This window comes from Leopardus geoffroyi, chromosome A2 (assembly GCF_018350155.1).
Source record: "Leopardus geoffroyi isolate Oge1 chromosome A2, O.geoffroyi_Oge1_pat1.0, whole genome shotgun sequence".
NCBI classification, from domain to species: Eukaryota; Metazoa; Chordata; class Mammalia; order Carnivora; family Felidae; genus Leopardus; species Leopardus geoffroyi.
This window is the reverse complement of record NC_059331.1, coordinates 39,778,083-39,794,407: the sequence shown is the minus strand read 5'-3', so window position 1 is coordinate 39,794,407 and position 16,325 is coordinate 39,778,083. Positions and strand designations below refer to the sequence as shown.

Here is a 16,325-nt window from a genome sequence, read left to right as displayed (position 1 = left end):
GGAGCGTGGGATCCGGAGCCCACCGCCGCTTCCCGGGCGCGGCCACGTGCGCCCCTCTAGGCTTGCACGCTCCGCCGCGCCGGGCCGCCGGGCCACCGGCAGGCACGCGCGCCCCCAGCGCGCACACACTCCCGGGCACGCACACCGACGGCCCAGCCCACGTCCGCCACGCCCCGCCCTCCCCCGCGCCCCGCCCCCGCCCTCGCGGTGCAGGCTGCCGTCCTCCCATTGGCCACACGGCGCGTGACGCGCGGCGCCCGGCCCCGCCCCTCGTCAGTCACTCGGCGGAGGCGGCGCTGGCGGGGACTAGTCTCGTCCGGAGACTGGCAGCGGCGGCGGCGGCGGCGGCCGGAGCTCGAGCCCCAGCGGCTGAGGGCGGGCGGGCGGGCGCGGGGGAGGGAGGGGGGCCGGTCCGCGACGACTCCCCGGACGGCGTTTCTCCTCCGAGCGGCGCCGATTTCGGCTTTGGGGGGGGCGGGGGTACAGCCCATCCATGACCATGGGCGACAAGAAGAGCCCGACCAGGTACCTGCTCCGAGCTGAGGGGGCGGAAGGGGAGGGAGGGTTGGGGGCGGGCGGGGGCCGGCGACGACTAGGCCCCGGAGCCACCCGGGGCGGGGGGGAGGCGCTGCTAAGATGGAGATCCGGGGGCGGGGGGAGGCGGCGGCGGCGGGCGGTGGCGGCGGCGGCGGCGGCGGGAGGCGGTGTCGCTCCCGCTCGGGGCCGGCGGCCGTGCGCGCCGCAGCCATGGCGGCTCCTCCTCAGCCGCCCTCCGCCGCCGCCGCCGCCGCCACTCCTCCCAGACAAAGGGAGATTTAACCAGGTGGGGAGGGAGGGAGGGCGCGAGCATGGGAGGGGAGAGGGAAGGAGCCGGCCCACTCCCCGCCGCCGCCGGCCTCGGGCTGCCCCTGCGCGCCCCCTCCAGATCCGGCCCGCGGCTCCCCTGCCGGCCCCCCCAGCCCCACGCTCAAGTCCACAAGTCCGCCCGCTTCCTGCGCCCGCCGCGGCCCTTCCCGGGGCGCCGCCGCCGCCGCCTGCTGTGCGAGGCAGTACGGCCCGCGCCCGGGGGTTGCGGGGTGCCGGTAGGGGCGCCCCGTGCCCTCCCCCGGTCCCTCTTTCAGTCCCCGAAAAGGGTGGGTGGGTGGTCGCCTGAGCGAAGTTTCCAGCACTGGATTCCTGCGAAATTGCGACGGCTCACCAGCGCCTGTGTTTTGCTGTTTCTCCCCCTTTTTCCTGCTCCCTGTCTCTTCCCTCCCCTTTCCCCCACTCCTCACTCCTCCGAAGGCCAAAAAGACAAGCGAAACCTGCCGCAGACGAAGGCTTTTGGGATTGTAGCGTCTGCACCTTCAGAAATAGCGCTGAAGCCTTTAAATGCAGCATCTGCGATGTGAGGAAAGGCACCTCCACCAGGTACTTGAGGATCTGTGTGAGCTTTTGTTGAAGGACTTTTTTTTTTTTTTTTTTTTTCTTAAGGTGGGAGATAGGGTAGAGAGCTGTACTTGCTGCCCTTTTTCCAACTTGTTGATTACGGCTTTTTTGCATTTGGGGGGTGGGTAATGTGTGGTTTTGGTTGTGTGTATTTCGTGTTGGGTGCAAAGCTTCCTATTCACTGAATGATTTATGGGAGGGAATTTTTCCAGGTTTTCGTCTTATTTCAAACAGACTGGATTTATTTGACACTTGTATCCATTGGCTTATTGGTATTGGCTCAAAAAGAGAGGAAGCAGTGCTTTTGCTATGCATTGTAGGACTTTAGACCTTTTATTTTTGCCATGTGTAGAATGTTTTTAATTTGCCTGTCCTGAATTTTTTTTTTTTTTTCCTTTTCCGAGAGATTTAACGGTGAATGTACAGTTAGGCTAGTTATTGTGCTTTTCCTGTCTTGAGCTGCAAATGTCTGTTATTTCTCGCCCTGTGAAAAGAAATGTTGGGGTTTGATAAAGTAGTATTTGGAAAGCTGAGCTGTCAATTTGTGTGTTTTCTGATTAGCTTATGCAGAGTGGTGATGGAGGACGATTTTGCAAAATGGTGAAAGGAATATATTGAAGTTTGCATGTAAAGCTTTATTATAATGAAAAGAATGTTGAAAGAATTCCTTTTCGTTTTTTGTGAATGTAGTAAATCGCATCTGGTATCAAAATGAGTGGAAATATTTCACTTTTAACGTTCAGATATATTGGGATAAAATGTCAAAGTTGATTTTGTAGTTTTCTGGTCATTTTTTAAATCGTATCTGGAATTTGGTTCAGGGGATGTTAGAGTTTGAAGTTAAACTGTTCTTGATGTCGTTTAATGGGAGGGCATTGGGGGATGTGTGTGTGAAGGCCAGAGAGGAGTTGAGAGTCTAGTGAATCCTTGAAGACTTAAGTCGATTGCCAGAAGTCTCATTTCATCAGGTACTTATTTTTGAGTTGGTAGTGTTCCAACATGACTGTGTGGTAGTACTGCATAGTTCTAACTGGATAAGGTCCTTGGACTGAATGAGTGTGTCCCGTTAGGGTTTTCTTGCTTTATTTATACCTGGGAATTACCTAGGATATCGGGTAATCTGAAGAATATAATTCTGGGATGAATTGGTGCAATTACTGGGAGAGCAGTTCTGTGACTTCCACTAACTCTTGAAGTAATGAGTGCTTTGAATAAAAGTATTCAAGTACTAGAAATATTTTTTCAGTAGTTTTTACAGCAAATTCATGTCAAGTTTTGTAGAACAAGAACAAAATACCATAGAACAGATTTAGTTAAAATAAAAAGCACTTACTGGGAGCTTAATAGATTTTGCTTTGTTCTACGAAACAGGGAATTCCATCAAATGGGATGAAAGTTTAGAAATGTATTTGTTATTTAAAGCAATAGTGATTGTATTTTATTTATGAGTAATGTTTTTTTACACGTAGAATCCCTCAGAGGCCAAACCTCTTTATTGTGGTTTTGCTTTGAGTGTTACCGTAGATGATGTTCAAGTGACTAGGAAACTCCTAAGAACTTGAGAACTTTACTGGTGAAGAGCAAAAACCAAATTCAAGTTTACATCTGATGTATTGCTGGGAATAATTATCTTATAATGAAATGCGGTTCAGTTTCTTGGTGTATTAAAAAAAATCTGACTTATCAAACTTTCTGAAAGCCTGTGGGAGGTTTGATTTTAAAAGTAATAGAAATGTTTAGTTTTTTCAGGGTTACAGATGATGACAGTGAGATTCAGTTTTTTTAAACAAATACATTAAATAATTAAAGATGAAATATTTTAGGAATAGGACAGTCCCTTCTAACCTTTACGGGTTTTTGTGTAATTTTTTGAGGTCTCTTGTTGAGTAGGATTTGAACACAGCTTTCCGAGATGTGAGGACTTAAACTCCTAACAAGTCACGTATGATACCCTTACATAGCCAAAGTGTGTTTCATCTTGGTTACTGTCAATATTTTGGTGTTTTAGATCTACTCTTGAAGTCATCATTAATTGGAAGGTGAATGACATTTTGGCTTTCTCATGCTGTGAATGGATTTCATGTAGACAGGTGAATTTCACAGCTCTTCATCCAGGTTTACCCAGTCTAGTAGCTGTTGGTTAATTTCTCAGTGATAGTACTCCTTATTGCTGTGTGATTTTTCCTGTGCCTTTTTCTTGAAATTTTCTTGGTACCTCAAAGGTTTAATACTTTTTGCCTTGCATTGTTTTAATCACACCTGGTATTGATGACAGTAGAAAATTGTTGGGTTTTGGATGCTGAGTAATAGGCAGAAATTGATTTTAGAATAACTTAAATAATCAAAAAGGGCTTTGTATACCTGTTGACTGGTATAGAAATCAGGTTTTACTGCTCTGGGCTGGTGTTTCTTACTCGTATTGTAGCAACAGCCTATCTGGTGGCCTAGCCACTGGTCATTTTGGAGTTCATCATTTTTGTCGCTGTCACCATCATCTAGTCAACCATTGAAGTCAGATTTTAATTAGTAGTAGGTCCAATAGGACACAGAAGTGCATTTACCCTTCGAGATAGAATTGGTGTTACTCAATTTGATGAGGAAAATATTGACTCTCATCCAAAGAACATTTATTAAGTTCCTAGGAGGTGAAAAATACTGGTCAAGACATTGGTAGGGAGCATGGGTTGGTTAGGCATGTACAGGGATGATCAGAATCCAGGTTATAAAGACTCTAAGGGTAGTGTAAATAATGCTATGGGAGATTGGAGCAGTCTGACTTGGGGAATCAATTCGAAGGATTCCTCCTCCGCCTCCCCATTTCTTTGGGCAAGGAGAATTGATTTCTACAAAATCACCTGCCACCTCTTCATTGTTATTGCCATGTGTACCAGATATCTTGAATTCTGCAGGTATATTCATGAGAGTAATTCATAAGGTCTTCTTCCTATTGGAGCAGCATAGAGCAGAATGAAGGAGGACCAGATTGCTCCTAAGGAACGTGTTAAGGGAAGGAGGAGATGCTTACTAGGCTGCTTGGAAGTTCAGCAGGCAGTAGAGATCTATATTTTGGATATCTCAGTTATATGGAGGGTCTCCGTATATGCTCCTTTTTCTAACTATATTGTCACACTCTGTTTTCATTTTTTATAGCTTTACTGGGTATGATTTGCATACTATGCAATTCACTAATTGTAAGTGTATGATTCATTGAACTTTAGTTATTTTAAAGACTTCTGCTGCCATCACCACAAACTAGATTTTAGATTTTCGCATCACCACAAACTAGTTTTAGATTTTCATCACATCACATGGTTTTCTTCTGCCTGTTCTGTGATATGTCATAAGAGCACTGGAAGGTTGCCTCCTCCCCATGCTGAGCTCTCTAAGGGCTTAGGCCTTTCAACATAGGAAATAAAAGAGTGTGTCTGTAAGGTGGCCGTGGGTGGGGAGGAAACACTATCCCTGTCGTAGGTGGTAAATAGGAGATAAAGTAGGATTTCCCAACCTACTTTGCCAGTCTCATGAAAGTTGATACCACCAGCTTTTAGAAGGAAAAAAACCCTGCAAATTAACACATTTACCTGATTATTCTCTTAAGTGGAATTTCTTGAGTGTTGAGCAGAGTAACTTCCTAGACTTGGTGATAAATGTGTTTTGCTTCGGTCTACTATTGCTGGAAATGCAGCGATGTCTTGGTTGGAAAATACAGATCGCCGAGACACCGCTGCAACTCTCGCTGATCAGTGGTTTTTCTTTTGATCATAGTGCTGCATTTTGACCAGCTACTGCTTAAGTCACGCTCGAAAACTGGTAAACTTTTGCTTTGGGTAATTAGCAGAGATTTAGAACTTTGCTAGTCTTCAGTGCCAGATTGTATCATGATGTTGTGTTCAAATCCTGTTTATTTAAATACCATCCCTCTGAAAAGTGTACTCTTTTTAGAGCTTTTATAGGCAAGTAGAAGTGAGGAATTTACTTTAGATGTGTAATAAGATTATGTCACTTAAAAAAAAAAGTTGGTACTCAGGATATTGAATTAGAGGTTGGTACTCAGCTGTGTTATTTGTAAAGTGTTCTCCTTGTATAGGAGCTCCCTCATTCTTTGCAGTTATAAATGTGGACATTTTCTCTCCTTAACTTCAGATACCCTAACAACTCAACATCCCTTGAATAGTTGTGAAGTACTTCACTATTGTGAAGTTTTAGAGGAAAACACACATAATTAGCGATAAGTGAAAGTTCTGATCTTCAAAACTACATCACCCGGAGGTAATGTTCAGATCGGAAAGCTCCCAGAAAGCAGGGGTGGGGTGTACCTAACTCTTCCCTATGCTTTCACCCACCACAGTGGTTTTGCTCCTTAGGTCACATTGGTTTTGCTGTAGTATTTGTCTTTCATAAAATTTCTCCATAAAATATATGGAAAAATTACCTGTCTTCCAAACCATCAAACCTTAGGAAACCTTTCAGCCTCAAAGCTGGTAGAGTTTTAATGATCACTCTTACCCAGAAACAGTGATAATTTATTTTGTTATTTGCTATTACGTTGGACTTACTGATTTATTGGTACCGACTTGATCTTATGTATACTTGGTGACCTTAAAGTAAATTACCTGGGTAGTTGTGGTTATTTGACAAGTTTTTATTGAGCACACAGCCGCATGGGCTCTGGGTGTGCAGTGGTGGAAAGACAGACAAGGTCCTTGTTTTCGTGGAGTTTAAAATACTGTGGAGAGGAAGAGAAAATAAGTAAACAGGAAAATAAAATACAATTTTGACCCGTGGCAAGTGTTTGGGAGAAATTAGATCAGGGTATGGAACTATAAGAGTGATGAGAGTTGGGGCAGGTGACTACTTTCTAGACCACGTAGAGATAACACATTGGTCTTTTTAGGCAGCATGCATGCTGCTTTCTTTTGGAGTAAGGAGATAGTTATTTCTGTAGTCTGTGCCATTTAGCTCATTGGGTTGGGGACAGTTTAGAGTTGGAACCTTTGTGCACAGGCTACTCAACTTTTCCTTAGTTGCATGTCACGTATTGAAGCCAGGCCAGCAAACTTGTTAGTATATCCTGTTAGTTACTGGGATAGGAGGTTTGAATGGATTCAGTTATGCATTATTCATGTGGCATACATTTGTCCTGTGCTTCTGTAAATACTGAAGAAATTCCAAGACTAATAAAAACTATTTTGGTAAACTACAGCTACTTGAGGAAGTTGTTGGCACTAATTCAGTTCATTAGTACTTTAGGTAATAGTGGACCTCTAAATGTCTCCTTTACGGCTTGAACTAAAACATTCTAGTCTTTCTGGCTCTCATTTTCTCTTTGGCTCCATCACTAGGGCTTTTTTCCTTTGTGACCTCTTTATCCTCCCCATCATGAGTGTTGCTCTTTTTTTTTTTTTTTTTTTAACCTGTTAAAATTGAAATCTTAAAAATAAATTAAGTAGTCACACCCAACTTGGGGCTCAAACTCACAACCCCAAGATCAAGTTGCATGCTCCACTGACTGAGTCATCTGGGAGCCATTTACCTGTTTATTTTTAAGTAAGCTTTTTGAACTATAGTATATATAGAGAGAAGTGCACAAATCATAATAATAAGACTTGACGAACTTTCCCAAGGTGAACACATCCGTGTAACTTGTACCCAGAAACAGAAGATTGCCAGGACCCCAAAGCCCATCTTACACTCTTGACAGTCACTTTAGCCACTGTCCTGATTTGTAATGCTGCAGAGGAGTTCTGCATGTCTCTGATCTTTATGAGTGGAGTCCTATGGTTGTGTGCACTTCTGCACTACCAGCACAGAGCCAGATGCGGGGCTCGAACCCATGAAACCATGAGATCATGGCCTGAGCCGAAACGAAGAGTCAGATGCTAAACTGACTGAGCCACCCAGGTGCCCTTGGGTCTGGGTTTTTGAGATTCATCCATATTATTGTGTGGTTCTTGTTTATTTTATCAGTGCTGTTTTATCCTAAGAGTATATTGGAACTCAGTTTTTTTTTTTATTAATTTTATTTTTGAGAGAGAAAGACAGAGCGTGAGTGGGGGAGGTGTAGAAAGAGAGAGGGACACACAGAATCCAAGGCAGTCTCCAGGCTGGAACTCAGAGCCGGTGAGATCATGGCCTGAGCTGAAGTCGGACACTTAATCTACTGAGCCACCCAGGCGCCCCTGGAACTCCGCTTTTTTTTTTTTTTTTTTTTAATTTTTTTTTTCAACGTTTATTTATTTTTGGGACAGAGAGAGACAGAGCATGAACGGGGGAGGGGCAGAGAGAGAGGGAGACACAGAATCGGAAACAGGCTCCAGGCTCCGAGCCATCAGCCCAGAGCCTGACGCGGGGCTCGAACTCACGGACCGCGAGATCGTGACCTGGCTGAAGTCGGACGCTTAACCGACTGCGCCACCCAGGCGCCCCTGGAACTCCGCTTTTTACATGTAGACCCTTAGAGACGTTCTAGCGATAGGGTCTCTTCTTGATTTCTATTACCTACATACTTGAACACAGCTGTCTTCTTTCAGCTGGTGTAAATTGACACATTAGGTGAGAGGATAAAACCTGGTGTGTGGAACTTCCTGCAGATCGTAAAGGGAGTAAACTGCCTCACATCCAGTTGTGTTCATAAGTCATTTATAATATTTCAAGTCATTGGTTAAGTAAACAGAAAATTCGTCCTTTGAGGGACCCCCAACAACCATGTTGAAAAGGTTAGGTAACATCTTCAGTGGTGTAAAGCACCCAGTGACGGTATGCGTGGAATGAATGAGTCCATGGTAGAGGTAATCTGTGTGGGTACATTGGGGAAGGCTTCACTGAATCTGGGATTTGAATGAGGACTGTATGATTCTGTGATTGATGCAGAGTTTGTTGTACAGGCTTAAAGAAGTTCTTTGTTCCCTAAAGCTTTTCTCTCACTTGAGATGTCATCCATACCTTTCAACTTCTCCCGGCTGGCTGGTAATTCGCAGATACTATGTAGTAACCATATATATCCCTGCTCTCATGCGTGCATACCCATGACGATCAAATCCAACTTGTTTTGAGGCCGTTCCACCTGGTCAACTTCAATTCTCTCCTAGTACTTATTGCCTTTAAGATAAGTCTAAATGCTGATCATCACGAGGGGCTTCTGGTTTAATCTTTTCATGTTCCTTTAGGATTTCTGGAAGCTGACTGCCTGCTACCTCACACCCATCTGCCCTCCACATACAGCATGTGTGTGTTTCATGCCAAACTGCTTATTTTCTACGCATGGACCGTGATCTCTCATTTCCATACCTTCACACATTCCTTTCCTCTGGATTTTCTTCTGAAATGCTTTTCCTTCCTTCTGTGTCCTGCCTGTCTTCTGTTTGTCCTTCTAGACGTCTCAGGAAACCTTTCCATCACTCTCCGGTCAGGTACCCCTCATTGTAACACTTGAAGTGTTTTTATTTGATTGCCTCACCCTTCAAATCATGTATACCTCATTGTAACACTTGAACAGAATTTTTATTGGATCACCTCTGTTAGGTTTTCACCTTTTTTGAGGGCAGGATCATTTCTTTTCACAGCTTTATTTTCTTTAAAAATCTAGTCCAGTGCCTGGCAGTTGCCAGGGGTTCAGTAAGTGTATATAGAATAAATGAAGTCTAGGACTTTCAAGAGGAGTTCCCTTTAAAACTGTCCCAGCTAAGGGTTATGTGTAATAGATATGCTTTCACATTAGTCTTGCCTCTTCTGTGGGTAATTCATTGATTTAGGGGAAAGTTGTCTTGATAAAGTGTGTCCTTAAAAGTAGTATTCCTGTTTTTCTGGGTTTGTTTTTCTAAACGTGTACTAGAAATTAAACACAGAACTTCAGCCTTGGAGGCTGTAGGCAGTTCATTTAGAGTACTTCCCGGAGTGGTTTGGAGCTTCAGAACATTAGCACATTTACCTAAAAAATAACCGTGGCGATTCTTAATCTTCTTTTTGGTTGCCCATTTGGTTACTTAAGCAGCCCAAAGTCATGAAAGTCTGACACTGGGGCCGAGGATCAGTCATGTTGTGCAAAACCAATTTTAAGGAACTAGATGGGTGTGCGTGAGAGCTGGCACCTAAAGGCAGTCTAAAAATAGACTCAAAACGTGTTGGGTGTTGTTGATGTTACACTGTCCCTTGTATAAGTTCTGTTGTGTTAACATACCTATAAGTTGGTAGTTGTACCTTCTACGTAGTGTGTATTACTGTTCTGTTGAGTAATTTGGGTTAATTACTTCCGTTGAAGTCTTGACTCATTCACTTCATTTATTTAGCTTCAATTTCAGTTGCATGCTGAAACAGTGATTGACACAGACTGTTGTGCCAAAGATGAATTCTCAGTGAATGCAATGCAAATAAACTGCAGTGTTACTCAGAAATCATGGATAGTTGAAATCACAAGGTAAACAGGTGCAATTTTAATTTTTAAATAGGATTAGATATTACTGTTCTCCTTTCCCTCTCCTGTCTACTTTGAAAACCATTTAAATTATCCTTTGGTTAGGAAATAAACTGGTGGAAGGGATATGTAAAAAAGAAAAACCTTACTCAAAACTTTATCATTTAAGAGCATTAGCAGTACAATTTAAGATGAAGTAGCCTTTGGGAGGGAGAAGAAATGAAAGGTGATGTAGCCAGTTTCATCACCACATATTGGATCTTAAAACTTAGTACATGCTGGTTAGTCAAGGAGAAAACAAACTTGGTTACTGCTTTCTAAGAAGATATCATTTCATATGTAGGTTATAAGGTTTATGCACTCTTCATTCTTTTACAAAACATTCCTTTAAAAGTTGTTCGTGTCCTAAGTGCTGCTGGAATATTTCGAGGTTTCAAGAACGAAGAATTCAGCTCAAACTAACCTTAAGTCAAAACAAAACAGTTTTGCTGGTTTACATAATTTGAACTCGGAGTCAGCTGCAGGAATCAGGACCCCTGTCACCTGCCCAGCTCTTGGACCGTTCTTTGTTGCCTGGAGGTTGGAATACTTGGATTGTCCAAGCCTAACAAACACATCTGAAGTCTTACTTGAAGAGAGATGGACATTTAACCAGGTGGATAGAAAATAATTACCATAGTAACACAACTTTGTAACTGGGTTAATACTTAGGATATATATTCACTTCTAATTGAGAACTGTAATAATCTTGAAGGCTGGAATTTTGTTTACCAGCATCATGTAAATTTTGTAATCATACAGATAAAGGAAGGAAAGATTATCAGTACATTGGTAAAATTAATAATATGGGTGTTTTATAGGTTCATCTCCTGTATCATTAGTTACAGTCACGATTCTCCTTTATTTTCGTCGTGAAGGTGGTAATACATAGTTACTACAGAAACTTTGGGGACAAAACAGAAAAACAAGGGTCACCCATATACTCCCTTGCAGCATTATTTTTATTTATTGACCAATTTATTTGTTTACTGGACCACAAATATTTGAGTAACTAGTTTTCCAGGTGTGATCTAATATGCTAGTTCACTGAATTGTCGAAGTGTGATAGGGAATAGTTGACGTAGGAGTGGGAAAGTCAGGCAGTGTATGGTACAAAACTAGTTGTTTCTGGTTTGAAAGACACATATTCCGATCTGTTAGTTTATATGGTTCATTTTGGATGTTTCTTCTAAGGGAAATTTTTTGTGAACACTTCATGGTTTTTAGGATTCCTTTTTGCAGGAAATAAAGCTAACATTCAGTTTACAGTTTTCTTTCTGGATTGTTTTAATTTGGGGAAGAATGAAAATCTGTCAATGAATTTGTAATATCTGTGGCATGATTAACTTTGCCCAAGTCCTCCATTTAAAAGAATATGGATACAAGGCAATCGAGATTCCGTGTTTTTATATTAAATTTGTTGACAGTGGTGATTCTCTAACTTCACTATATATCAGAATCACCTGAAAGCTTGTTGAAACACATTGCTAGATTCCCTGTTCCTTCCCTCACCCCCTGGATTTATATTGAGTAGGTCTGGGGTAGGGCCTGTGAATTTGCATTTCTTAGAAGGTCCTAGGTGATGTTGATACTGCTGTGCTGGTCTGGGAAGCACTTTTGAGAAGCGCTGGTTGGATGACCTTAAATTCTCCTAAAGAGAAGCCAGCCATGTTTTTTAATGAAGCTGGAGATAGTTCTTGATGTTTGCTATGGAAAATTTATGTCTTGGCATTTCAGAGTGAATTTAAGAGAATTGATCAACATTCATTTTTTTAATTTATTTTAACTTTTATTAGAAGACCACAGCTCTATACTGTTTTATTTACTTATTTTGAGAGAGAGAGCAGGAGAGAGAGAATGCACACGCAAGGGAGGGGCAGAGAGAGAGAGAGAGAGAGAATTCCAAGCAGGCTCTGCACTGTCAATGCAGAGCCCTTTGCAGGGCTTGAACTGACAAACTGAGGTCATGACCTGGGCTGAAACCAAGAGTTGGACGCTTAACCAGCCGAGCCATGTTTTTAATCTAGACTTAGCATTGGAGATGATTTTTTTTTTTTAACCAGTACGTTGTATGTAATATAGGAATACTTACAAATAAATTGGGGAGTCATATCAACTAAACTTGCATCTTTTTTTCATTGTAAAATCAGATATTGTCTTGCACTATTAACACGTGCGTTGAATTTCAGATATACGTATTTTAAACTATTTCTTTGCAACATACGATAGAACTAAGTTTTATAGTAAACCCGCATTTCAGTAAAATGTTGGCAAAGAACACAAATAGGTCGTTTATAAAAGAACACAAATTAAGTCAGGAAACAAATGTATCACCTTCCCATTAGTTAAATAAATACAAAAAAGCATTTTTGGGAAATCTCATTTTAAAGATTAAAAATTTTTTGGTGAGTCTAGGAAGAATTGGGTGTTCTCAGATACTTGGTGGCTGAGTAAGTTGATTTAAATTTTCTGAAGGCCATTATGGCAGTTGGTATCATGCCTTTAATATTTGTACCGTGAGATAACAGGAGTGCTGATGCATACGGGCACATGTACCCCAGTGTTTATAGTAGTGCTTTCAACAATAGTCAAATTACGGAAAGAGCCTAAATGTCCATCCACTGATGAATGGATAAAGAAGATGTTGTTTATATATATAATGGAATACTACTTGGCAATGAGAAAGAATGAAATCATGCCATTTGTAGCAACATGGATGGAACTGGAGGGTGTCATGCTAAGTGAAGTAAGTCAGAGAAAGACAGATATCCTATGTTTTCACTTATATATGGATCTTGAGAAACTTAAAAGAAGACCATGGGGAAGAGAAAGGGAAAAAATAGTTACAGAGAGGGAGGGAGGCAAACCATAAGAGACTCTTAAATACAGAGAACAAACTGAGGGTGGATTGGGGGTGGGGGAGAGGGGAAAGTGGGTGATGGGCACTGAGGAAGGCACTAGTTGGGACGAGCACTGGGTGTTGCATGTAAATAAGTTATATTTTAAAAATAATAATATTTGTACCCTGAGACCAAACAATTCACCTTCTAGGAATTTGTGTGATCTGCATGTAAAAATATTTGTGTAAACATATTAATTACATCAGTATTGTAACAAAATGACTGGATGATAAACTCACAAATGTAGGTAGTGTGCTACCTGAGGCGCAAGTCTTTCCTTAATACCACAAGGGTCTCTGGCCCAGTAAGTGGAGTTTGATAGTAGTAATTCTTGCTACAAGTTTAAAAAAAAAGAGAGAAGAAAATTACCTACATAGGAATCAGCAGCGAATTATTAAAAAAAAAAACTATGGAATATCAGTAAATATTTTGTAGCTCAAAAAATGTTTGGAGGTCTTTTATACATTTGTGGTGGGAATGTAAAATGATAAAACCGCTCTGAAAAATAGTTTGGCAGTTTATGGCAAAATCAACCGTATACTTGTATGACTTACTAGTTGCATTCCTGGGCATTTGTCCCAGAGAAATGTAAACTTAAGTTCACACAAAACCTGTTCACAAATGTTCACAGCAGCTTTATTTGTAATAGCCTAAAACTGGAAATAATATAAATGTCCTTTAGTAGATGAGGGGTACATCCATACCATGTGGAATACTATTTAGCAAATAAGGAGGAACAAATTCTTGATAAATAGAACAACTGGCACCAATTTCAGTTATCTGATGCTGAGTGAAAAAAGCCAATCTCTGAAGATCACATACCCTAGGAGCCTATTAACATTTTTGTAATAACAAAATTAGATTAGTTGTTGCCAAGGGTTAGGGCTGGTGGGAAAGGAGGAAGATGGGTAAAGAGGTAGCAAGACAGAAAGTTGTGTGTTGATGAAATCTAATCTTGACTGTGTTGGTGGTTACATGAATCTACACTTGTGAAAAGGTGGCACGGAACTGCGCATGCACACACGCACGCACACATGCCAGTACCCAGTTTCTTGGTTTTGTTGTTGTACTATATATAATCCAGAAGATGCAACCCTGTATGGAAACTGGATGAAAGTTATATGGGACCTCATACTATTTTTGCAACATCCTGTGTATCTAACTATTTCAAAATAAAAAAGTTAAGTTTTAGAAAGAATATGTAATAAAAGGAAATGTTCGTAATATATTAGAAAAAAAGCGAGTTTCAAAATGATAAAACCATATGATCGCACTTCAGTATTTCATATCATTTGATATATATACCTGGAAGTAATGATTAAAATATTCTGACTGGTAAGATGATGGATTCTTTTGTGTGTGTGCTTTTCTATAATTTCTATAGTATAGATGAGTTGATACCACTTTTGCAGTTGGAAAAAGCAATTTTCATAATGGGAAATTTAAAAAATCTAATTCTGGAATAAAATTTAAATAATAATTCACATTAAGAGATTATGTAAAGGTTTTTTTTTATATTGGTTACACTAATTTAGTATTAAAACAGCTATTAGCTGAGATTGAAGAGTATATTTGTACTCTAAAACATGTTGTGTTTGTAAATTTAAAGCTCTTTTGTGCTTTTTGTATTAGAAATGTTTTGTATGATGTTCTGAATCAGTGTTGTCCAATGTAAGTATATGCATTGCAAGCCACATGAAATTTTAAACTTTGCTAGCCACAGTGAGAGAGTAAAAAGCAGGTGAAATTAATTTTAAGAATTTATTTTGTTTAATCTGTTTTATCTAAAATACTACCGCTTCAGCATGTAATCAACATAAAATTGCAGTAAGACTTTCTGTGTTCTTTTTATCATACTAGGTCTTCGCAATCTGGTGTGCATTTTGTAATTACAGCACAGTTGAGTTCAGACTGGCCAGCTTTCAAGTGCCCAGTAGCCACATGTGGCTACCATATTGGAGAGTTAGTAGTAATAGTTGAGAGCCAAGGTTTTGGTGTCCTACCTAAATTCAACTAACACCAGCTCTGTCATTTGCTAACCTTATGTCCTTGGGCATGTTACTTAAACTTGTGCTTTCGTTTTTCATTTGTGGATGGTAACTTTTCCACAGGGGTATTATAAGTACTAAATGAGTGAGTTACTGTATGTAGCAACTTGGCGCAGGACCTAGCACAGAATACATATTGTAAAAAAAACAAAACAAAACAAAACCTGTTGATTTGGATTGGATTGGATCGAATGACTCATTCTAAAGGCACAACTGATTTTTTTTTTTTTTTTAATGTTTCATTTATTCTTGAGAGAGAGAGACAGAGTATGAGTGGGGGAGAAGCAGCGCGATAGAGGGACACAGAATCCAAAAGAGGTTCCAGGCTCTGAGCTGTCAGCACAGACCCCAACATGGGGCTCGAACTCAGAAGCCGTGAGATCATGACCTGAGCTGAGGTTGGACGTTTAACCACCTGAGCCACCCAGGTGCCCCTAGGCAAAACTGATTTCTTAATGTTACTACTGAAAAATACATAAGTAGTACATGAGGTGGTCTTTGTGTTCCAGAATTGAATTTTTGGGACCTAAGTTTTAAATGATGATTGAATAAATGGACAAATATTTGAGCACTCATGTAGAGTGTATTGCACCAGGCACTTGAACATTTAGACTGTAAATCTTAAGATGATATATTCAAATACTTTATATTTGCATAGCACTTTACATTTTCCATACCTTTTTTATGCCCGTTTTCCCAGTGTAATACTCAAAGCAATCCTGAGATAAAGTTGTTATTCCAGCTTCCACAGTTAAGGAAGTTGGGGCTCAGAAAAGTGAAGTAACTTACTTGATTTCCTACCCAGTTAGTAGAATGGAAGAAATAGAAATGTGACATAATTAAATGGACAAATTAATCTAGTACCAAAGTATTTTAGCTGCATTCTTTTAATTCTTTCCCTTCACCTTTGCCATCTCACGGGAGAACATGTCACCCTTTTCCAGGGCCGTTAAAATTAGAAAAGGGCCATAATACAATGTTTGCTGAATAGCTACTTTGCTTAGAATTATCCTGAGATTATTAGGTTAATCATATCACCTAAGATGTAAAAAGTTACCATAAGCCTGTATAGATTGGGTGATTTATTTTGCTTGTTGTGATGTTTTTCAGTCTGTCTCTTGATCAAATATGCCCATAAAAATGGGCCGAGAATATGCAGTATGTGCTGACTGCCATAAAATCACCTTTGAAGTACTGTTCATCGCTTGACTCATTCAGAAAATTACACAATTCTTTGAAAGAACATGCCATGCCACCATTAAAATCAGTGGTCAGAAGCAGCAGTGAGTTTGTGAATTATTGACTCTCCCAAGGCAGTGGTGCAGTGGAAGGTATCTGTCTCCTTAGCAGGGTCTGATGGAGCACACATATCATTAGACGTTCAGCATCTGTGTTCTGTTATGTACATTCTGCTATCCTGGTATGTACTGCTGTCTTTATTTGTGGTTTTTTTCCTCCAGTTAAGAAAATTAAAGAAGTCACTCACAGGACATATAATTT

At 40.9% G+C, this 16,325-nt stretch overlaps 1 protein-coding gene across 1 annotated transcript in view; it reads left to right on the top strand.

Annotated features, from left to right (window-relative positions):
* The first annotated feature begins 393 nt into the window (after positions 1-393).
* The window catches only part of LOC123605882 (RING1 and YY1 binding protein), an 84,791-nt gene continuing 68,859 nt past the window's right edge, over positions 394-16,325 (top strand). The window contains exons 1-2 of the mRNA XM_045493560.1: positions 394-525; positions 1,285-1,410. Of these exons, the coding sequence (XP_045349516.1) occupies positions 494-525; positions 1,285-1,410 (158 nt within the window). The 5' untranslated portion in view covers positions 394-493. The remainder of the gene's footprint in view (positions 526-1,284; positions 1,411-16,325) is intronic.